Source organism: Bos indicus, chromosome 29, assembly GCF_029378745.1.
Source record: "Bos indicus isolate NIAB-ARS_2022 breed Sahiwal x Tharparkar chromosome 29, NIAB-ARS_B.indTharparkar_mat_pri_1.0, whole genome shotgun sequence".
NCBI classification, from domain to species: domain Eukaryota; kingdom Metazoa; phylum Chordata; class Mammalia; order Artiodactyla; family Bovidae; genus Bos; species Bos indicus.
In genome coordinates, this window is record NC_091788.1 from 45247433 (window position 1) to 45265110 (window position 17678).

Below are 17678 nucleotides of genomic sequence, written 5' to 3' on the forward strand. Positions count from 1 at the left end.
TGTTCCACATGGTCTCCCAGGTGTCCCATGACAACTGAGCGCCAGGTGCCCCCTGGGTCACCGGCATGGTAGTGGACCCTTCGCTGACCGCCTTCCCTTCTCCACCTCGTCTCCCCACCCCCTACTGGCTCCCCTGGATCACCTCCCATGGAAGCGGCTTGCGATGGAAGCCTTGCTACTAGGTAAACAGAACCGAGACACTGCCTTCAGGCCGTTTTCCATATGCTGCCAGGACGAAGAGCGCCAGAGCCAAGCTCAGCTGGGTAACTTCACACACCCTCTTGTGCAGTCCTTATGTGGTGATCCGGGTTTTTCATGTCCCAGCCCACTTTCACCCCCATAGCCCCTTCACACATCCTGTGCTCCTGCCAAAAGGACTTGCATCCTTGCCCCCATACAGGTGCCCCATGTCCACACCCCTGGTTTCCCGTTTCTCTACCAAGAAACATCTTTCCCCCAACATCTCTGCCTGTACAAATTCTACCCATCCTTCATGAACTTCCCTGCAGGCTCCTGCTTCCAGGATCCCCACATCTCCTCTCTCCTTAGCTTATTGGGCTCTCTCTGATTACATTCCTCATGTTCTGCTTTGGGCTGAATTTGGCCGTTTATGTGCATGTCTCAGATCCTGGCTCCAGCGTCATCCCTTGAGGGTGGAGCACGCAGTGGAATCACCTTTGTTCCCCATTCAGCGCGAACACCAGGCCTTGCACCAGGCCTAGCACCGAGTAAATATTTGCCGAACAAATGAAGAAACCAGATCCACACTGGTCTCCTCCTCTTCCCAACCGTCACGCCCTTGAGGGAAGGAAAGAGTCTTTTTATGTACCTTGCAGTACCTAGCAGAGCGCTGAGCACACAGGATGTTGTCCAGGAATACTCACTGAGTGGAAATTAAGTTTTACCTGTGCTCAGCTCTTGAAGAAGAGCTGGGTATGGAGACCAAGTGCCAGGAAAGCAAGACTCTAAAGCACCGTTGACAAACTGCGGCCCAAGGGCCAAATCTGGCCCACCACTTGTCTTTATAAATAAAGTTTTATTGGAACTCAGCCGCGCTCATTCATCTATGTATTCTCTTTGGCTGCTTTGTGACACTGGCAGAGTCAAGTAGTTGCAGCAGAAACTGTGTGGCCCATACAACCTAAAATATTTACTTCCTGCCCCTTTTACAGAAGTTTGCTGACCCTGTTGAAGAGTATCATCCTCTTCTGGACCAAGAATAGATATCATGCTGACCCAAAGCTGCAGGCCGCATGTGTGCTAAGTTGCATAGTAGTGTCTGACTCGTTGTGATCCTATGGACCACAGGCCATCCATTGTCCATGGGATTCTCCAGGCAAGACTACTGGAGGGGGTTGCTGTGCCCTCCTCCAGGGGATCTTCCTGACCCAGGGATGGAACCTGTGTCTCTCACGTCTCTTGCATTGGCAGGCAATTCTTTACTACTAGTGCCACCTGGGAAGCCCAAGCTGCAGGCTGGCTCCCTGCTGATTTGTCCTTTTTCAAAGTTTTGGAGTCACTGGCCCATAGGCCTAAGACATTTGTCCTCTAGACCTTGGAGGTTTGGCTTCTAGGGCTCCATGATCTCTAAGCCTGATCCTGAAGCCGGGACCCTCCCCTGCACAGAGGCTGGGATGCTGACGGCAAGAGGCCCCGGATGCTCCCTTCTTGCTGCTGCCGTCCCCTCGCTCACCTTGTCCACCTTGTCCAGCCAGTCTTTGTTGGCGGCCAGCTCGGCCATGAACGCCTGGTGCTTCTGCCACTTGGTGTGCAGGTTGCGGGCCTCATCATAGGACACGTCCTGCGCCGTCAGCATCTTCTCATCAATCCAGAGCTTCAGCTGGACAGGGTGGCGAGCGGGGATGGAGGAGGGCAGAGAGCATTTCAGAGGGAGGGTAGCGTGAGGCTAGAAGGGGCAAGGGTGCATCGGGGGAGCTGGGGGACGCAGGGAGAAGCCAGGCAGGGGTTCACTTGCTCAGCTGACACTGCAGGGGCCTTATTCTAGGCTCAGAGAGTGAGAGTGCTGTGGGAAAGGGGTGGCCAGGCAGTGTCAGAGGTGATGCGGGGGCAGGGAGCTTCACCTCGTGACAGTCTTGTAAGAAGTGCTGCTGCTCTCGGTTGTCCCGAAGACGGCCCAAAAGCTGCTGCACTGCTTCTTGATTCTTCTTGTGTCTGTAATGACAGGCCTTTGTGGAGCCCTTGAACTTGCTCTGAAAGGGTTACGACCCTCTAATTCAGCAGTCCCCAACCTTTTTTGGCACCAGGGATTGTTTTTGTGAAAGACAATTTTTTTCCATGGGCCAGGGTGGGTGCGGGGGATGGTTTGGGAATCATTTAAACACGTTACATTTACTCTGCACTTTATTTCTATTATTATTGCATTGCTGCACCTCAGATCATCAGGCATCAGATCCTGGAGGTTGGGAACCCCTGTTCTATCTAACCTAGATGCTTTTGGTCCTCCTCCTATGGGGACAATACCTTCCAGGAGAACCACGTGACAACCCAGGAATCCTGAGGTCCAGTGTCTGGCTACCTTAGGGGCTTCATTTCACCCCAGTGTCAGGGAGGCAGAACTTCTCCACCCAGAAGCTCTGCAACCACTTGGTTCCTCCTTCTCTAGGTTTGGTCAGCTCCTGACCCCCGTCTGTGGATCTGAGTGCTGTGTTCATCCCGTTTTCACCTGGTTCCCTTTAGGGCCCCCCACCTGCCCACCGTCCTCACGGTACCTCCTCTCCACCGAGTCTGCCTTCTCCTGGATCTTCTCTGCATGGACGTTGCCTTCTGACACCAGCTGGCGTCCGGCTTCCAGAAGACCACGGATCCGCTCACCGTTTGCCTCCATGGTGCTCATGAAGTCTTCCAGTTTTTTAATGGTGGCATCGGCTGCCTGGAGGGTCCCTGGCATCTCCGTGTGAGACAAGACATATTCCTGTGGGAGGGGAGACACTGAGCTCACTGCCCAGCTTCCCAGAAGGAATCTTCGAAGGGTGGCCATCTGAGACATGGACGCTGCCCAGGGTGGGACAGGAGACTCTGGCTCAGAGACAGAGGGATGGTACTGACTATGTGGAAATCTCAGGTTAAAAGGGAGCTGGGCTGGAGTGCCTTCAATGCTCCAAATCCTGCCCCATCTTATTTATAGCTGCTGTTTACATTTCCTTAATAGTTATGACAAGCTAGGTTTTCTATTTCTTCTTATGTCAGTTTGGTCAAGTTACATTTACATCTCTCTTTTTTTTTTTCATTCCTTTTTTTTTTGGTGGGGGCCACGCCTCATGGCATGTGGAACTTTCCTGACCAAAGATCAAACCTGTGCCCCTTGCAGCAAAAGTGCAGAGTCTTAACCACTGAGCTGCCAGGGAAGTCCCTCACCCTTTTGGCTGTGTTCCCCCTGCTCATCCTGTTTGCTCAGCTATTCCACCTGCTGCCATTTCTCTCCCCATCCATCAGTCCCTCACATTCCCCTGACCCACTTCTTCCTGGTTCGGACGCTGCCCCCCGGACTCTTACCTGACTGCTGAGTACGCCTTCGGCCTGGCGAGCATCCCGCAAGAAGCCCTGGAAACCATGGGCCTGGGCCAGGCGGCCTTGCCGGCTCTCCCACATGCGGCCCAGCTCCTCCCAGCCAGTTCCCAGTGCTTCCAGTCGCTGCCGCAGGAAGAGGCACTGGGGATCAGCCTGGTCCCGGGTCACCTCCTCACCCACAGCCCGCAGCTGGCTGTACTCGCTCCGGGCCCGTTCCACCTCTCCCCGCAGGGCTGCGTGTTGGGCTAGGAGGGCCTCGGCTTCAGGCAGGGTGGCAGGTCCTTCTTCAGAGGCCACGGAGGTCTGCGTGCGGCCAAGCCAGGCCTGGAAGTCATCCAAGCTGCGCAGGAAGTCCTGCAGCCGCCGCGCCTCGCCCAGCGACTCCTCTCGCCGCCGCATGGTGGCCCTGAGGTCCTCCCAGCCGGCCTGCACCTCTCCAAGCCGGGCGTTGATGGCAGGGGCTTGGGCAGGGTGGCCAGCAGCCAGGGCATTTGCCTCTCGGGTCAGTTCGCCCACCCGCGCGGCGATGGCCTCCAGGTCCCGCTCAGTGCCAGCCAGCTTGCGCTGCAGCGCCAGCACGCCAGCCAGGTCATTACCCAGGCCCTGGGTGGACTCGATGACCTTGGTCTTTTCTCTCATCCAAGCCTGTGTCTCCGTGCACTCTAGGTGGTAGTTCTGGATGCTCAGGGCTGACGTCAGGGCTGCCTTCTTGCCGTCCGCCAGAGACCGAAACTGCTGCCACCTGAGGGCCGAGGGGGTGTCTGGAGTTGCTCAGCTTCCCTGCCCTTTCCAGGTATATTCTGCAGCCTCTTCCTGCTTCTCTCTCCCTTGATTTAAGCTACCACCTGCTGTTTGCAGAGGCTGCTCCCCACTCGTCTGCCCTCAACTCCTTGTCTGCCCCCAGTCCAGGCCCAAGCCTCTTCAAACGACCTTTTTTTGGTGTTGCTGTTTAATCGCTGTCATGTCTGGCTCTTTGTGACGCTATGGACTGTATAGCCTGCCAGGCTCCCCAGCCCATGGGACTTCCCAGGCAAGAATACCAGAGTGGGTTGCCATTTCCTTCTCCAGGGGATCTTCCTGACCCAGGGATCGAACCTGCATCTCCTGCATTGGCAGGTGAATTCTTTACCACTGAGCTGCCAGGGAAGCCCCAGGCAACCTTTAACCCATTTCCATCTCTTTCATCACCAGCCCCCTTCCCCTGGACATATTCCAGATGGCTTTCTCTCCTCGTCTTTAGCCTGTCTTTAGCCTCCATCTCATCCCTACCGACTCCCTTCCGGCTGCCATCCTGTCTGCTGCGTGCTTTCTCACCCCACCTGTGGTTGAGCTGCTTCTGGGTGTTGACAATGCTGTCCTTCCCTGGCGGGTTGGCCTTCAGCAACTGTTCTGCGATGTCATTCACGGCAGTAATTCGTGCAGCAAGTGCGTTCATTTCAGGCTCCAGGGTCTCAAACCTGATGGGTGGAAGAGCTGGAGGTGAGCGGCAGGAGGCAGCGGTGCACTGGGCCACCTCCCTTAGGTGCCCAAGAGAACTCCTCTCTGTCAACATGAGGCTTATGTATAGGGGCCTCTGCATCTCTTCCCTACATGGTTCACAGCATCTGTGGATCAAGGGGGAGCCCCCCACTCCCGCTAATCAACTAGAAAAACTGTCACCTCTAGAGCTGCTCAAAAACGTGGTGAAAATTAAAGGTCAGGAACAGCTGGACAACAAGTCAAACTAATCCCTAGCAGCGGACCTCACCCTTCAGCACAAGCTCCCTTATTCCTCCTGGGACTTACCCCTTAGCTGCCTACGTGGGTCCCACCTTACTAATATGTGTTAAAAGATGAACTGATCATGGCATCCGGTCCCATCACTTCATGGGAAATAGATGGGGAAACAGTGGAAACAGTGTCAGACTTTATTTTTTGGGGGCTCCAAAATCACTGCAGATGGTGACTGTAGCCATGAAATTAAAAGACGCTTACTCCTTGGAAGAAAAGTTATGACCAACCTAGATAGCATATTCCAAAACAGAGACATTACTTTGCCAACAGAGGTCCATCTAGTCAAGGCTATGGTTTTTCCTGTGGTCATGTATGGATGTGAGAGTTGGACTGTGAAGAAAGCTGAGCACCTAAGAATTGATGCTTTTGAACTGTGGTGTTGGAGAAGACTCTTGAGAGTCCCTTGGACTGCAAGGAGATCCAACCAGTCCATTCTGAAGATCAGCCCTGGGATTTCTTTCGAAGGAATGATGCTAAAGCTGAAACTCCAGTACTTTGGCCACCTCATGAGAAGAGTTGACACATTGGAAAAGACCCTGATGCTGGGAGGGATTGGGGGCAGGAGGAGAAGGGGACGACAGAGGATGAGATGGCTGGATGGCATCACTGACTCGTTGGACGTGAGTCTGGGTGAACTCCTGGAGTTGGTGATGGACAGGGAGGCCTGGCGTGCTGCGATTCATGGGGTCGCAAAGAGTTGGACACGACTGAGCAACTGAACCGAACCGAACCGAGGACTAAAAAAATTTAAGTGATAAGTAAGTGAAGCATATCTTTCCCCAGAAACATTTCATATTTTCCTAGAGCAGATTCTGCAAATGGGTCAGACAGTAAATATTTTGGGGCTTTCCTGGTGGCTCAGATGGTAAGGAATCTGCCTGCAATGCGAGAGACCCAGTTTTGATCCCTGGGTCAGGAAGTAAATATTTTAGGTTTGGTGAACCATTTGATCTTTCTCACATGTATTCAGCCAGGCTGTTTTAATGCTAAGGCATCCTTAATGCATCCTTTAATGCTAAGGGATGATATGTAAATGAATGGGTATAGCCATGTTCTGATAAAGCTTTATTTATAAAAACAGGCTGAGGCTCAATTTGACACAGGGGTGGTACTTTCCTGACTCCTGTCATGGGATATCTTGAAAACAAGAAAAAAAATCTTTCATTATATTTTAAAAACCACCAAAAAATCTGACTACAGTTTGAGTAGTAGATGACATCACGGAATTCCTAATTTTGTTTTATCTGATAATGGTATTGTGGGTGGTTCTATGAGAAAAACATGCTTTCTAAATTTTAAGATTTCTTATTCTGTAAATAAAGCTACTTTATGAGAGACTAATCCGTGTCTCTGTCTAAAAGGCTTATAACTTCAAAGGCTTAGCTATTTTAAGTCTGCACAGACAGTGATAAAACAATTTGCTCATATCACAAACTTCTATGTTCCTGGAAAGTACAGGGGTGAAATGTTCCCATTGGAGATTTGCTTTTGAAAAGGAAAATCAGTCTAACAGAGCATGATGCTGATGATTATTGAATCTGGCTGAGTCTGTTGAATAAGGTTTCTATTTCTGAGTATGTTTAACATTTTTCATTAAAACCAAAAACAGACGCCTGCTAAGACTCAAAGTAGGGTAGCAGGAGCAGGCGGGTTATGGCGGGACCTCACCCCACATGCTGGCTCCCAGCTCACAAGGCCAGTCTGGAGGCGGGGGTGGGGGGCGGGGGGCAGGGGCCAGGGCGCCTACCTCTGCTGCACGACCTCCAGGTCCTCCAGGCGCTCAGGCAGGGCGAGCCCGTTGAGCCACTGCTCCTTCTCCTCCACCCAGAGCCCGCAGGCCCCGGCCTCGCTGAGCATGGTGTAGAGCGCCAGGCCGGCCTCCAGGGCGCGGGCACGCTCGCCCGCCCGGGCCCGCAGCTCCTCGTAGTGCCGCTGCAGGGCGGGCACGCGGCCCTGCACCTCCGGCGCGCGGCTCAGCGCGAGGGGCAGGGCGGCCGCCTGCTCCCTCAGTGCGTCCAGCGTGGGCCGGTGGCCCCGGATCTCTTCCTCCAGGGCCCGGTGCTGCCGGGCCAGGGCCTGCGTGGAGAACTCGTCGTGCCCCAGCTCAGGGCTGGACACCAGGCGTAGCGCGTCCACCAGCCAGGCCTCCATGTCGTTGGCGTCCGCCTGGAACTGGTAGAGGCTGGCGGCCTGGGCGAGCCGCTGGGCCCGCTCCTCCGCCAGGGCTTCCAGCCGCTCCCACTGGGCTTGGAGCTCGGCGGTGCGGGCGGCTGCCTGGCCGGCCCCAGGGTGGCCCTCAGCCACTAACTGCTGGCCCTGCTCCAGGGTGAGCTTCAGGGGCCCCAGGCGGCCGCTCATCTCGCCCCGCAGGGCGGTGTGCTTGTTGAGCAGGCGGAGGACGCCGGTCAGGTCCCGGCCGGTTTCTGCCGAGGCCAGGAGGTGCTGCTGTTCCCGCACCCAGGCCTCGGCCTCGCCCACCTCCCAGAGGAAGCGCCAGAGCCGCCGGGACTCTTCCAGCCGGGCCCTGCGAGCCGCTGCCAGTTCGCACAGCGACTCATAGCTCTTCTCCAGGGCAGCCACCCGCTCCGACACCAGCTGGGGGTCACAGGGTTTGTACTCTGCAAAGGTCACACCAGAGGGCCAAGAGCTGTGGCCCAGCCCTCCGCCTCTTGTGTGTGCCCCCCAGTTCTAACCCCCTCACCCCACACTTCTCACTCTGCCACCCACCAACCACCCATCGCCTTTCCTGTCCCCAGGTTCTTCCCGTCTTGCTGCTTCGGCTCTTACTGTCCTCCTTCCAGCCCCTCCCTTTCCCAGTCCCTTCCCCCGCTGTCACCTTTCCCGGGGTCGCAGAAGCGCAGCGCAGAGGCGCTGACCGCCCGCACCCTCTCGGCCTGCACGGCGATGTCGGCTTCCACCAGCTCGTGCAGCTGCAGCAGGTCCTCCACTCCCGTCAGGTGTTTGCCCAGGTCCTGGGACTGCAGCCGGCCCTGTGGGGCACGCCGGGCATGTCGATGCCCGTCTGAGAGCTGCACAGTTCCCTCTGAGCTGAGGCTCTTGCCCCGCCCCACGCACGAACGCGTGCGCGCGCACACACACACACACACACACACACCCCTCGCCCTGTCTTCCAAGGATCAACCACACAACCTGACTCTTTGGGCAGCTCCACTTGATCGCACCCACGTGAGCAAGCCTGCTTCCGTCCATCCGTCAGCCTTCACTCACACACATAGGGACCCCTGAGCTCTGTCCTGGCACCCTGGCCTCTGCACTCAACTCCCCTCCTGCGGAACGATTTTCTTACTAAATCCTGCTCTAGGAATCTCTGCGCTGACTCATTTTCTCAGCCCCAGAATTATCCCCGCCCTCCTATGGTCGCGGCTCAATCCCCAGCCCCCCAGAGAACGTCATTGTCTCTCCTGGCCTATCCGCGTCCCCATCTCTCGCCTGGATCACTGCAACAGCCTTGGACTGGTCTCTCAGCTCCCACTCTGGCTGCCCACAGCCCTTCTTCAAATAGCAGCCAAAGTGACATTTTAAAAAAATGTGAAAATGCAGAATCATGTCTCTCCCCCTTTTCAAAACCTTCTAAGCACCTTCAGTGCTCCACGTTACTCTGAGTAACACCCAAACTCCTTGACCAGGCCTGTGTGCCTTAAGTGAGCTGGCTACTTCCTCTCTGACCTTATCCCCTGTGCCCCCCCCCCCCCCCCCGCCCCCGGTGCCTGTTCTTACTGTCCCCGCGGGCCTCCCTTCTCATTGGAACGTGCCACACATGAGCAGGCCCAGGGCCTTTCTGTTCCTTTGGCCTGGAACATTCTTTCCTCAGAGCTCCACTCTGCTCTCAGCATAAAAGGCATTTTTCAGGGAGGCCTTCCTGGACCACTCCATCACGTGGCCTGTTGCTGTTTCCTCATAGGTTTCACACCCAGCTGCTATATTGTTTATGGACGGGCCAAGGGTTTTATCATCAGTCTCCTCCCCCTGGAACGTGAGCCCCACGAGGACAGGGAGCAGTCTGCTTATCTGAACCGAGGACAGGGCCCCAAACTGGTGTACACTCTGCAAAGACCTGGCTGAGCAGCTGAGGGAACCTGCTCATCGCCACCCCCCAGCACGGTCCCGACCATCTCGGCCCGACCGCAGCATCTGCGGGTACCTTCATCTCTTCCATCCAGTCCATGAGGTAGAGCAGGTCCTGGAACACCTTCTGCAGCTCCAGGTTGAGGAGGAGCCGCTCCCGCCGGGCGGCCACCATCTGCCGCAGGAAGTCCCAGAGCCGTGATACGTTGTGCTGCCGCGCGGCGATGCGCTTGATGTCGTGGTAGCGCTCAGCGGCCAGCTCTGCGGCCACGGCGTCCACCGCCTGCACCCGGCCGCTGTAGGCCACGATGTCCGTCTCGATGGCTTCGTGCTTCCGTACCGCTGCCTCCACGGCGGCCAGCTCCAGGCCGAAGTTGTCCTGGGGCGGGGCAGGGAGGGAGGTCTGGGGGCTGGGGGCCACCGCTCTGCTCACCCCCTGCCCGCCCTAGAGCACTTCTGCTGCAAGACACCAGCTCCAGGGGGTGGTTCTAGGCGTCCCATCTGTCCCACCCCGTCCTGGCTCATCAGCCCTATTCCCGTTCAAGCCTCCAGTTCCCGGGTTCTTGGTCTGCTCATCTGAGCCATGGAGTTCTTGTTTCATTAGCTCCCCACGCGGCAGGGTTCCTTATCCACCTCTGTCTCTCTAACTCCCCGTGTCTCCAGACCTGCCTGGGTGGGCCAGGAGCCCCCTGCGTCCTACCTGGGACACCAAGCGCTGGTTCTCACTGAGCCAGGTCTCCCGCATGGCAGCCTTGCGGTCGAAGCGGGCGGCCAGCTGCTCCAGCTTCTCCTGGCGGATGAGCTCTGTGCGCAGGGCTAGCTCGCGCTCGTGCTCGGCTTTCTCGAGCCGCTCCCAGGCCTGCAAGGTGGAGACCGTGGAGACCAGGTTAGCGCCCAGGAACCAGGGCTCAGGAAGTGAGGGTGGGGAGGGCTGAGGGGGATTGGGGGTGGTGCGCAGGGTGGGTCCCAGGGCAGCTCGGTCTAGTGGGTCTGTGGAATGCGATCAGATGCCTGTGCAGGGAAGTGTGAGGAGCCGGGCAGGTGGTGGCTGTGCCACAGAACCACGTGAGAAACACGTCTGCTGGGGACAGAGATGGGAGGGGCGTGGGGACTAGTGGAAATCGCTGGACTTGTCTGCGGTGGTGGGACTGGGGGGTGAAGTCTGTTAACTTCTGTTAATCTTACGTTGTTTGTGAAAAAAAAAAAATGAAATAAAAGTAGGGCCAGAGATCTGGGGACATGCTGAGCAAGATAAGGGGCTGGGATCTAATTTTTGTAGAGAGACAGATGGAGGCAGAGGGGAGGACGTGCGGGACTGGGAGAGGTCATGGGAGTCCATGACCACGGGAGTTCCATGGGGGGCAGCCGGGCTGAGGGTTCAGGCGGGGACAGGAGGGGCTGCGGCTGAGGGTGGGTCGACCGGGACACAGAAGGGAGGCTGTGGACCTTGTTGATGTCGGAGATGAGCCGGCCCTCGCGGGGCGTGTAGACCTTCTGGTTGTTGGCCCGCAGCTTGCTCTGGATGGTGAAGAGCAGCACTTCCAAGTTGCCTTTCTCGGTGAACCTGAGGCAGGAGGCCGAGTCGGGTCAGAGGCAAAGCCCTTGAGGGGCCTGGGGTCTCATTATGTTTCAAAATGAAGTGTCTCGTGTTGCTTTTCTTCTCGGAAAAGCTTTGTGGGAAAGCCAGAAAATCCTGGCAAAATCCTCGTTTAAAAAGAACCTAATTTTATTTATTATTTTTTAAGGATTTACTTTAATTAACTGATTGGACCGTGCTGGACTCCAGTTCTTTAGCTGCAGTATTCGAACTCTTAGTTGTGGCATCTGGGATCCAGTTCCCTGACCAGGGATAGAACCAGGCCCCCAGCATTGGGACTGCGAAGTCCTAGGACCACCAGGGAAGTCCCAAGAACCTAATTTTGAAACAACTGAAAACTACACAGACGCAAGCACCGTCCCCCTGGGCAGGCGAGTCTGCAGACGGGATCACATGAGAACCATGACTAACATTTGTTGAGGACTCGCTCGCTGACCGCCAGGCCCTGCTTTCAGGGCTTTGCATACATTAACTCTTAGCTCTCACTACATGCTCCCATAACCCTCATTTTCCCGATGAGAAAACCGAGGCACAGGCAGGCTAAATAAGATGCCCAATGCTCACCAGGGCTAGATGGCAGAGCTAAGATTTGAACTCAGGTACTCTGAACCTTGGTCGCTTAACCCTTTGCTCTCTGCTGTCTTCTATTATGTTCCATGGACATCTTTTCAGGTCAATAAACACGTTTCTTCAATATTGTTTTCAGTGGCTGTCCCATGACTTATTTTTCTTTTACAAAGGTCACCTTCGTGAAAATCCTTAAAGCTACATTTTTGTTTAATGCCCAGAAGAGGACTTTCTGGGTCAAAGGGCACACCTCAAATCATTCCCCGGAAAGCGCAGAAAAGGGTGTTTCTGGAATAATACTAGTTTTGGAGCCAAAACACGTTAACTCCGAAAGAGGTCACAAATAAAAAATCGAAGTTTTAGCATGTTCTGTGTAGAACTGCCCAACAGTCAAGCCACACTTCAACAGTCGACTGCTAAAATACATAAATGATAAGAAGCTGTGCAGCGCGGAAGTGACAAGCCACACACCTGTATTGCCAGCAGTGACCACCTGTCAGGTCCAATGCCCTGTCCTTAAACTAGGATTGGGTTGTTGCAACACCCAGACCAATCTTATCTGAGCGGACTGCACCAGCTCTATGTACTACAGCAATCATTTCCATAGCATGATTTCGTGTAATGGATAATTATTTTTTTTAAAAAATTGCTTTGGTGCTGCTCCTGGCACTCTGAGCTGGGGGAATGAGCAGCCACTGAATTTCTGTGCTGCCAAATTTCTCTCCCAAAAGGCCCCCCTAATTTAGGCTTCCTGTGTGTGAGCACAGCTCAGGGCAGGCCAGCTGAGGCTGGGTGACGCCCAGGGACACCTACTTGGGTGGCTTTTCCACGGTGCGGTAGGAATTAAAGGACTGGAGCTGGTTCTGGACTCCGCTCAGGGAGTTGGCCAGCTGCCGGTCATTGAGGGTCACGATGGTCTGCTCGATCCACTGGAGCAGCTCGGAGGCCAGGGATTCATACTTCTCCACCAGGCGCTCTGCCTCCATGGCGTGGTCCAGCACCTGTGAGACCGCGACGTGGGGTCACCGGCCCAGTCCTCCCCTGCCCCTGCTTCAGGGGAACAGGACCCCAGGTCAGGCCTCCTCTGGACTGTACGCCCATCAACCCCATGCTGGAGTGTACCTTGCCAATTCTTTTGCCTTCCACGGCCAGGGCTTTCATCTTGGAGAAGTAGTGGTAGTAAGTAGCCACATAGGTAATAATTGATTTCTCATCTGGTTGGTCCACATTCACATCTGAGAAAAAGGATCACTCAGGTCAGACAAAGATTAGAATCCTGCCTCCCAGAAGTAGGCCCACAATCTGAATCACTTACTCCAGTCCCAATCCCAATCACTTACTCCCCTCCCAGCTCCACGAGGTTATCTCTCCAGCTCCCTTCAGAGGAAAAATGACAGATTAACCATTTGGACTAAAAGGGCATGAAAAGCTAACTTCTTTCCTCTAAGAAACAAGCAGAGAATAAAACCCAGATGCCCAAAGAGGCTTTTACCCAGTTTTCCCAATGGGGAGACCAAAAGGAGTTGCTTGGAGGAAGAGAGACAAGAAACAGCATTCCTACTTGGGGATGGATTGTGGGCTTGTGGGCTGGAAAAATGTCCAAGAAGTCATGCAGTTTAGGGGCACCAAGACAGAAGGCACGAATGAAGCCTGGGATGTCCAGAGGATGGACCCAGGGAGCCCTGGGAGCAGGGACAGAGGCCAATTCTCAGGGCCATCTCAGGACACAGGCATGGCTATTTCTTCTTTTTTAATTAAAAAAATTATTTTTGGCTGCACCTCACAGCATGCGGAGCTTCCCTGATCAGGGGTCGAACCCTCACCCTCTGCAATAGAAGAAGAACCTTAACCACTGGACCACCAGGGAAGCCCCCAGCATGGCTATTTCTGACCCCACTCTCAAAGTTCAGTTGTGGGCCCAGGACGTGAGTGTCCTTCAAGCCATACTAGCGTCTACCTCGAGGACAGCAAGGCTGACTATGACTTGAAATCCCCAGGTTCTCTTAATTAGGCCAGATTGTATCCTACCTCCAGGGAAGACTGAGACTAGAAGCCCTCCTGACCACCTTGGCCGACCCACAGCCAGGTGGGAGCTGTGGAAATCACCTCAGAAAGTTACAGGACACTAAGTTTTTTTGTTTTTTTTTAGGACACTAAGTTTTACTTCCACGTTCTTTATCATCGCTATGCTTCTCAAATGCTCTCCAAGGAGACTTGTGTTTGGCCTGCTTCAATCATTGTTAAGCTGATATTCGTCATTTTGGACTAAGAGGGCATGGGAAAAGGGGCTACTGGTGGGATGGAAAACAGGGAGAAAACAGCCAAGTCCCAAATCTGCCCAGGGAACCTCAGAAGGAGCATTTCCAACAAGGAAATGCTGGAAATTTCCTTGGCCCTTCTGTCCTGCTCTTTTCTGTACCAAGACTGTTCTCTGCTCTCCCAGGGAGGCAGCTCAGGAAACAGGCTCTAGAGCTAGGCTGCCTGAATTCAAATCTCAGCTCCTTCAGCAGTGTGACCTTGGGGGAGTCACATAACCTTTACAGAACCCTGTCTTTTCTTCCATAAATGGTGTAATGATGAAACTGATTTCAAAGAGGGGTGTTGTGAGAATTCAGTTAGTTAAAGCATGTCAGGTAGGTGGCACTAGTGGTAAAGAACACGCCTGCAGATGTAGGAGATTTAAGACAGGTGGGTTTGATCCCTGGGTCAGGAAGATCCCCTGGAGGAGGAAATGGCAACCCACTCCAGTCCTCTTGCCTGGAGAATCCCCATGGACAGAAGAGCCTGGTGGGCTTCAGTCCATAGGGTCGCAAAGAGTCGGACACGACTGAAGTGGCTTAGCACGCAAGCGCAATGTCAGGTACAGAACAAAGCCCGGTGGCCATTCCCAGTCTCATGGGCATTAGATCAGAACCATAGGGACCAACCAGCAGGGTCAACTGACCATGATACCAGTGCTTGGTGAGATCTCAAGGTCACAGAGCTTAATTTAGAACCCTAGAATTTTGGGGCCCTTAGAGACCTTGTAGACTAAGATTAATGTTTTGGCCACCCCATGGGGCATTGCAGGATCTTAGTTCTTCATGCCCCTTGCGTTGGGAGTGTGGAGTCTTAACTGCTGGACTGCCAGGGAAGTCCTTTTTTATTTTTATTTTTTTTAAATATTCTCATTTTAGAGGTGAGGAAACTGAGCCACAGAGAAGCCAAGCAACCAGCTCTGTGTTACAGAGCTGCTTCGTGGAGGGCTGGGATAGAACCAAACCCCACACAGGGCTGCCTTTCTTCCTACACTGAAATAGAATTTTTATGCCATAAAATTCACCTTTTTAAAGTACACCGTTCCGTGGATTTTTGTATATTCACAGGGTTGTGCAACCATCACCGTGATCTAATTCCAGATCATTTCCATCACCGCCCCCCCCAAAGAAACCAGGTAAACCTCCAGCAGGGACTTCCGTTCTCCCCGCCCTCAGCTCTTGGCATCCGTCATCCACCTTCTGTCTCTAGCCCACAGCCGCTCTTTCACATAGCTCTGTCCCACCTTCAGGATCCAGCAGCTTCGTAAGTCCCAGCTCCTTCTCAGCCAGATTGAAGGCATTCTGCAGATTGTAGTGTGCATTACACTTCTTCAGGGACTCGAAATCCAGCAGGTCTGGCCTGGGTGGGGAGGGAATAGAGAAGGAATCAAGGGCACATGAGAGCCTAAAGAGGAAAAGGAAAGCCACCCCATCTTGATCTCTAAGTTCCCAAGCCCTCCACCCCCACTGCACCTCCCCACCTCGACTTCCCATCGCAAGACCTCTGTGCAGGAAGCACCCCCACATTCTGGGCTCTTCTCTGAACATTCACGCCTCCTGACTGCCGTGGAGCTCAGCTTGTCTCACTGCTTTGTCTACGTGTGTGTGCGGGCCCCTGGGTCATCAACCCATCCAGCAGCTCAGACAGGATGGCCAACCCCCGTCTTCTCACCGGTGTTTATGCACGATGGCGTTGAAGGCCAGCCCATCTCTCCAGCTGGTGGTGAAGTTGTTCACGTTGACATTGGGGTACCTATAAACAGAGGCCGGGATAGACAGTGAGTAGGCCTCCAGGATGGATCCGCAGCTCATAGTTCCTGGGCCCCCGTCCTTCCTTCCTACTGCACAGCCTTGGTGCATCCAGCCCTCCAAGGCCATGTTCTCTGGCAGCCTCACCCAGCAGTCTTCATCTGGCACCAGAGTAGCAAGGCATCCTTGGCTGACTTCTTCTCCTTGTTGTCTTCTGTTTCCACACTTATGTCTTGGATCTAAGAGGGAAGGAAGGAAGGAAGGCCCTCACTTCCTGAACAGCTTCCTTTCCGATAGCTCCTGGAGTTATCAGAGATGCTCAGTTATCAGAGATGTCCTGGAGTTATCAGAGATGCTCAGAAGCTCCTTAGACTCCTTAATTAGGGGCCTAGGGATACAGCCTAGGGCCTTTCTTCTCGGACTAATGACCACAGAACTCCAGGTCAAAAGGATTTGAGGCAGCAGAAAGGGGTAGGAATTCAGAAGAGGAAGTGCCTTGAAGGCAAAGATGCTGGTTCTTGCTGAGGGGAAAACTACAGGTGGAGAAGTGAACATTTCCTGAGAGCTGGGCTTCAAAGGTGAAGCTGATGGAGCTCTGCTTAGGGCTGGAAGGAGCAGGGAGTTACACTCAGGGTGTAAGCAGGCAATCAGGAGAGCTGTGATGGCATTAGGACCCTGAACTGGCGATGCTCAGAGCATAAGAAGGAGCTGGGTGGCTATTCTTTTGACAGAGGCGAGCAGAGTTTGAGGTAGAGGAGTGGACTGGTAACCAGACCCCAAATGCAGTTCTAACACTCTCTGTGGTTTTTTGTGCCCCCAAATGTGGTCCTCCAGTGGACCAGGCAATGGTGCCTGACTCCAGTCCTCTTGCCTGGAAAATCCCCTGGGCGGAGGAGCCTGGTAGGCTGCAGTCCACGGGGTCGCTAAGAGTCAGACACGACTGAGCGACTTCACTTTCACTTTTCACTTTCACGCACCGGAGAAGAAAATGGCAACCCACTCCAGTGTTCTTGCCTGGAGAATCCCAGGAACGGGGGAGCCTGGTGGGCTGCCGTCTATGGCATCGCAGAGTCGGACACGACTGAGGCGACTTAGCAGCAGCAGCAGCAGCATCGGACCAGGCCACAGGGAATTTGCCATAGCAGTTTGACAACACCCACGCTGGCCTCTGTCCTGTTTAATGATGACGGTCCCCTGCCCCAGTGTGTGAGGTTCTGGGCCCCCCATGTGTGCAGTGACCATGGGAGATGCTGCACTGGTGTGCAGGGCACACGCCAGTTGACACCATGCGGGTACCTGGAATCGAAGGATGATGGTCCACACCAGCCCAAGGGTCAGGCGGTGGTTCCCGTCCACGATGTCATGTGAGCCCATGTTTTCCAAATGCACTTTTTGCTCCTTCAGGAACTGCAGCGCCTTGTCCACATTCTCCAGGCAGTGGATCCGCATGCGGCCCTTCGTGGGCTTTGGCTATGGAGGGAGGGGACACAAAGCCGTGGGCCTGTGGGCCTCCTCCTCCTCCTTTCCTCCTAGCTTTCCCGGGGCCCTGCTTCCTACGGCTTCCCCATGACCTCCCTCAGGAACACAGGCACCGCCCGGGGAAGCTAAAGCTGAGTTGCAGATGAGGCTTGGAGCAGATTAAGATTCCCAAGGGAATTAATTGCACCCAGAGTGAGTGGGGGAAAAAAATGTTTTCAATGGGGCCACTGTTCCTGTCTCCCTGAAGCAATGTTCCTGGTTTAATCCACACAGCAAAGCCTCTCAAACTGAAACCATCCTCTGAGCAGAAGGCAGCCACTGCTTTCTGCTCCGTGGTGTCACTCTTCTCGCTCAGGGCCACCCCCAGGGCTTGTCCCTCTGGCCACTGTCTCTCAGGCCACCTCCTCCCTGGCGACCCCAGCTCACCAGCGTCTCCCCTGAGAGCACCTCGAGGAGCCTCAGAAGGTTCCGTCCATCCCGGAGGTCGCTGTACAGGTCGCCCACCCGGCACGTCACCCGGGCCAGGTGCGAGTTGACCCACTTGGTGAAGGTTTTCTTCTGCACAGCTTCTCGCTCATCTGTGGCGGCAACATGGGGTCATT

General features: G+C 54.5%; 1 protein-coding gene across 2 annotated transcripts in view; it reads right to left on the reverse strand.

The window, feature by feature from the left end:
* The window catches only part of SPTBN2 (spectrin beta, non-erythrocytic 2), a 41416-nt gene that overhangs the window by 11091 nt on the left and 12647 nt on the right, over positions 1–17678 (reverse strand). For both annotated transcript variants that reach the window (XM_070782452.1, XM_070782451.1), the window contains 17 exons: positions 17503–17654; positions 16894–17067; positions 15745–15836; positions 15521–15601; positions 15093–15208; positions 12674–12786; positions 12365–12552; positions 10834–10951; positions 10088–10246; positions 9464–9766; positions 8138–8291; positions 7049–7919; positions 4848–4985; positions 3514–4270; positions 2730–2932; positions 2082–2172; positions 1694–1840 (listed from right to left, as the gene is read on the reverse strand). In XM_070782452.1, coding sequence (XP_070638553.1) covers positions 1694–1840; positions 2082–2172; positions 2730–2932; positions 3514–4270; positions 4848–4985; positions 7049–7919; positions 8138–8291; positions 9464–9766; positions 10088–10246; positions 10834–10951; positions 12365–12552; positions 12674–12786; positions 15093–15208; positions 15521–15601; positions 15745–15836; positions 16894–17067; positions 17503–17654 — 3857 coding nt within the window. The remainder of the gene's footprint in view (positions 1–1693; positions 1841–2081; positions 2173–2729; positions 2933–3513; positions 4271–4847; positions 4986–7048; positions 7920–8137; positions 8292–9463; positions 9767–10087; positions 10247–10833; positions 10952–12364; positions 12553–12673; positions 12787–15092; positions 15209–15520; positions 15602–15744; positions 15837–16893; positions 17068–17502; positions 17655–17678) is intronic.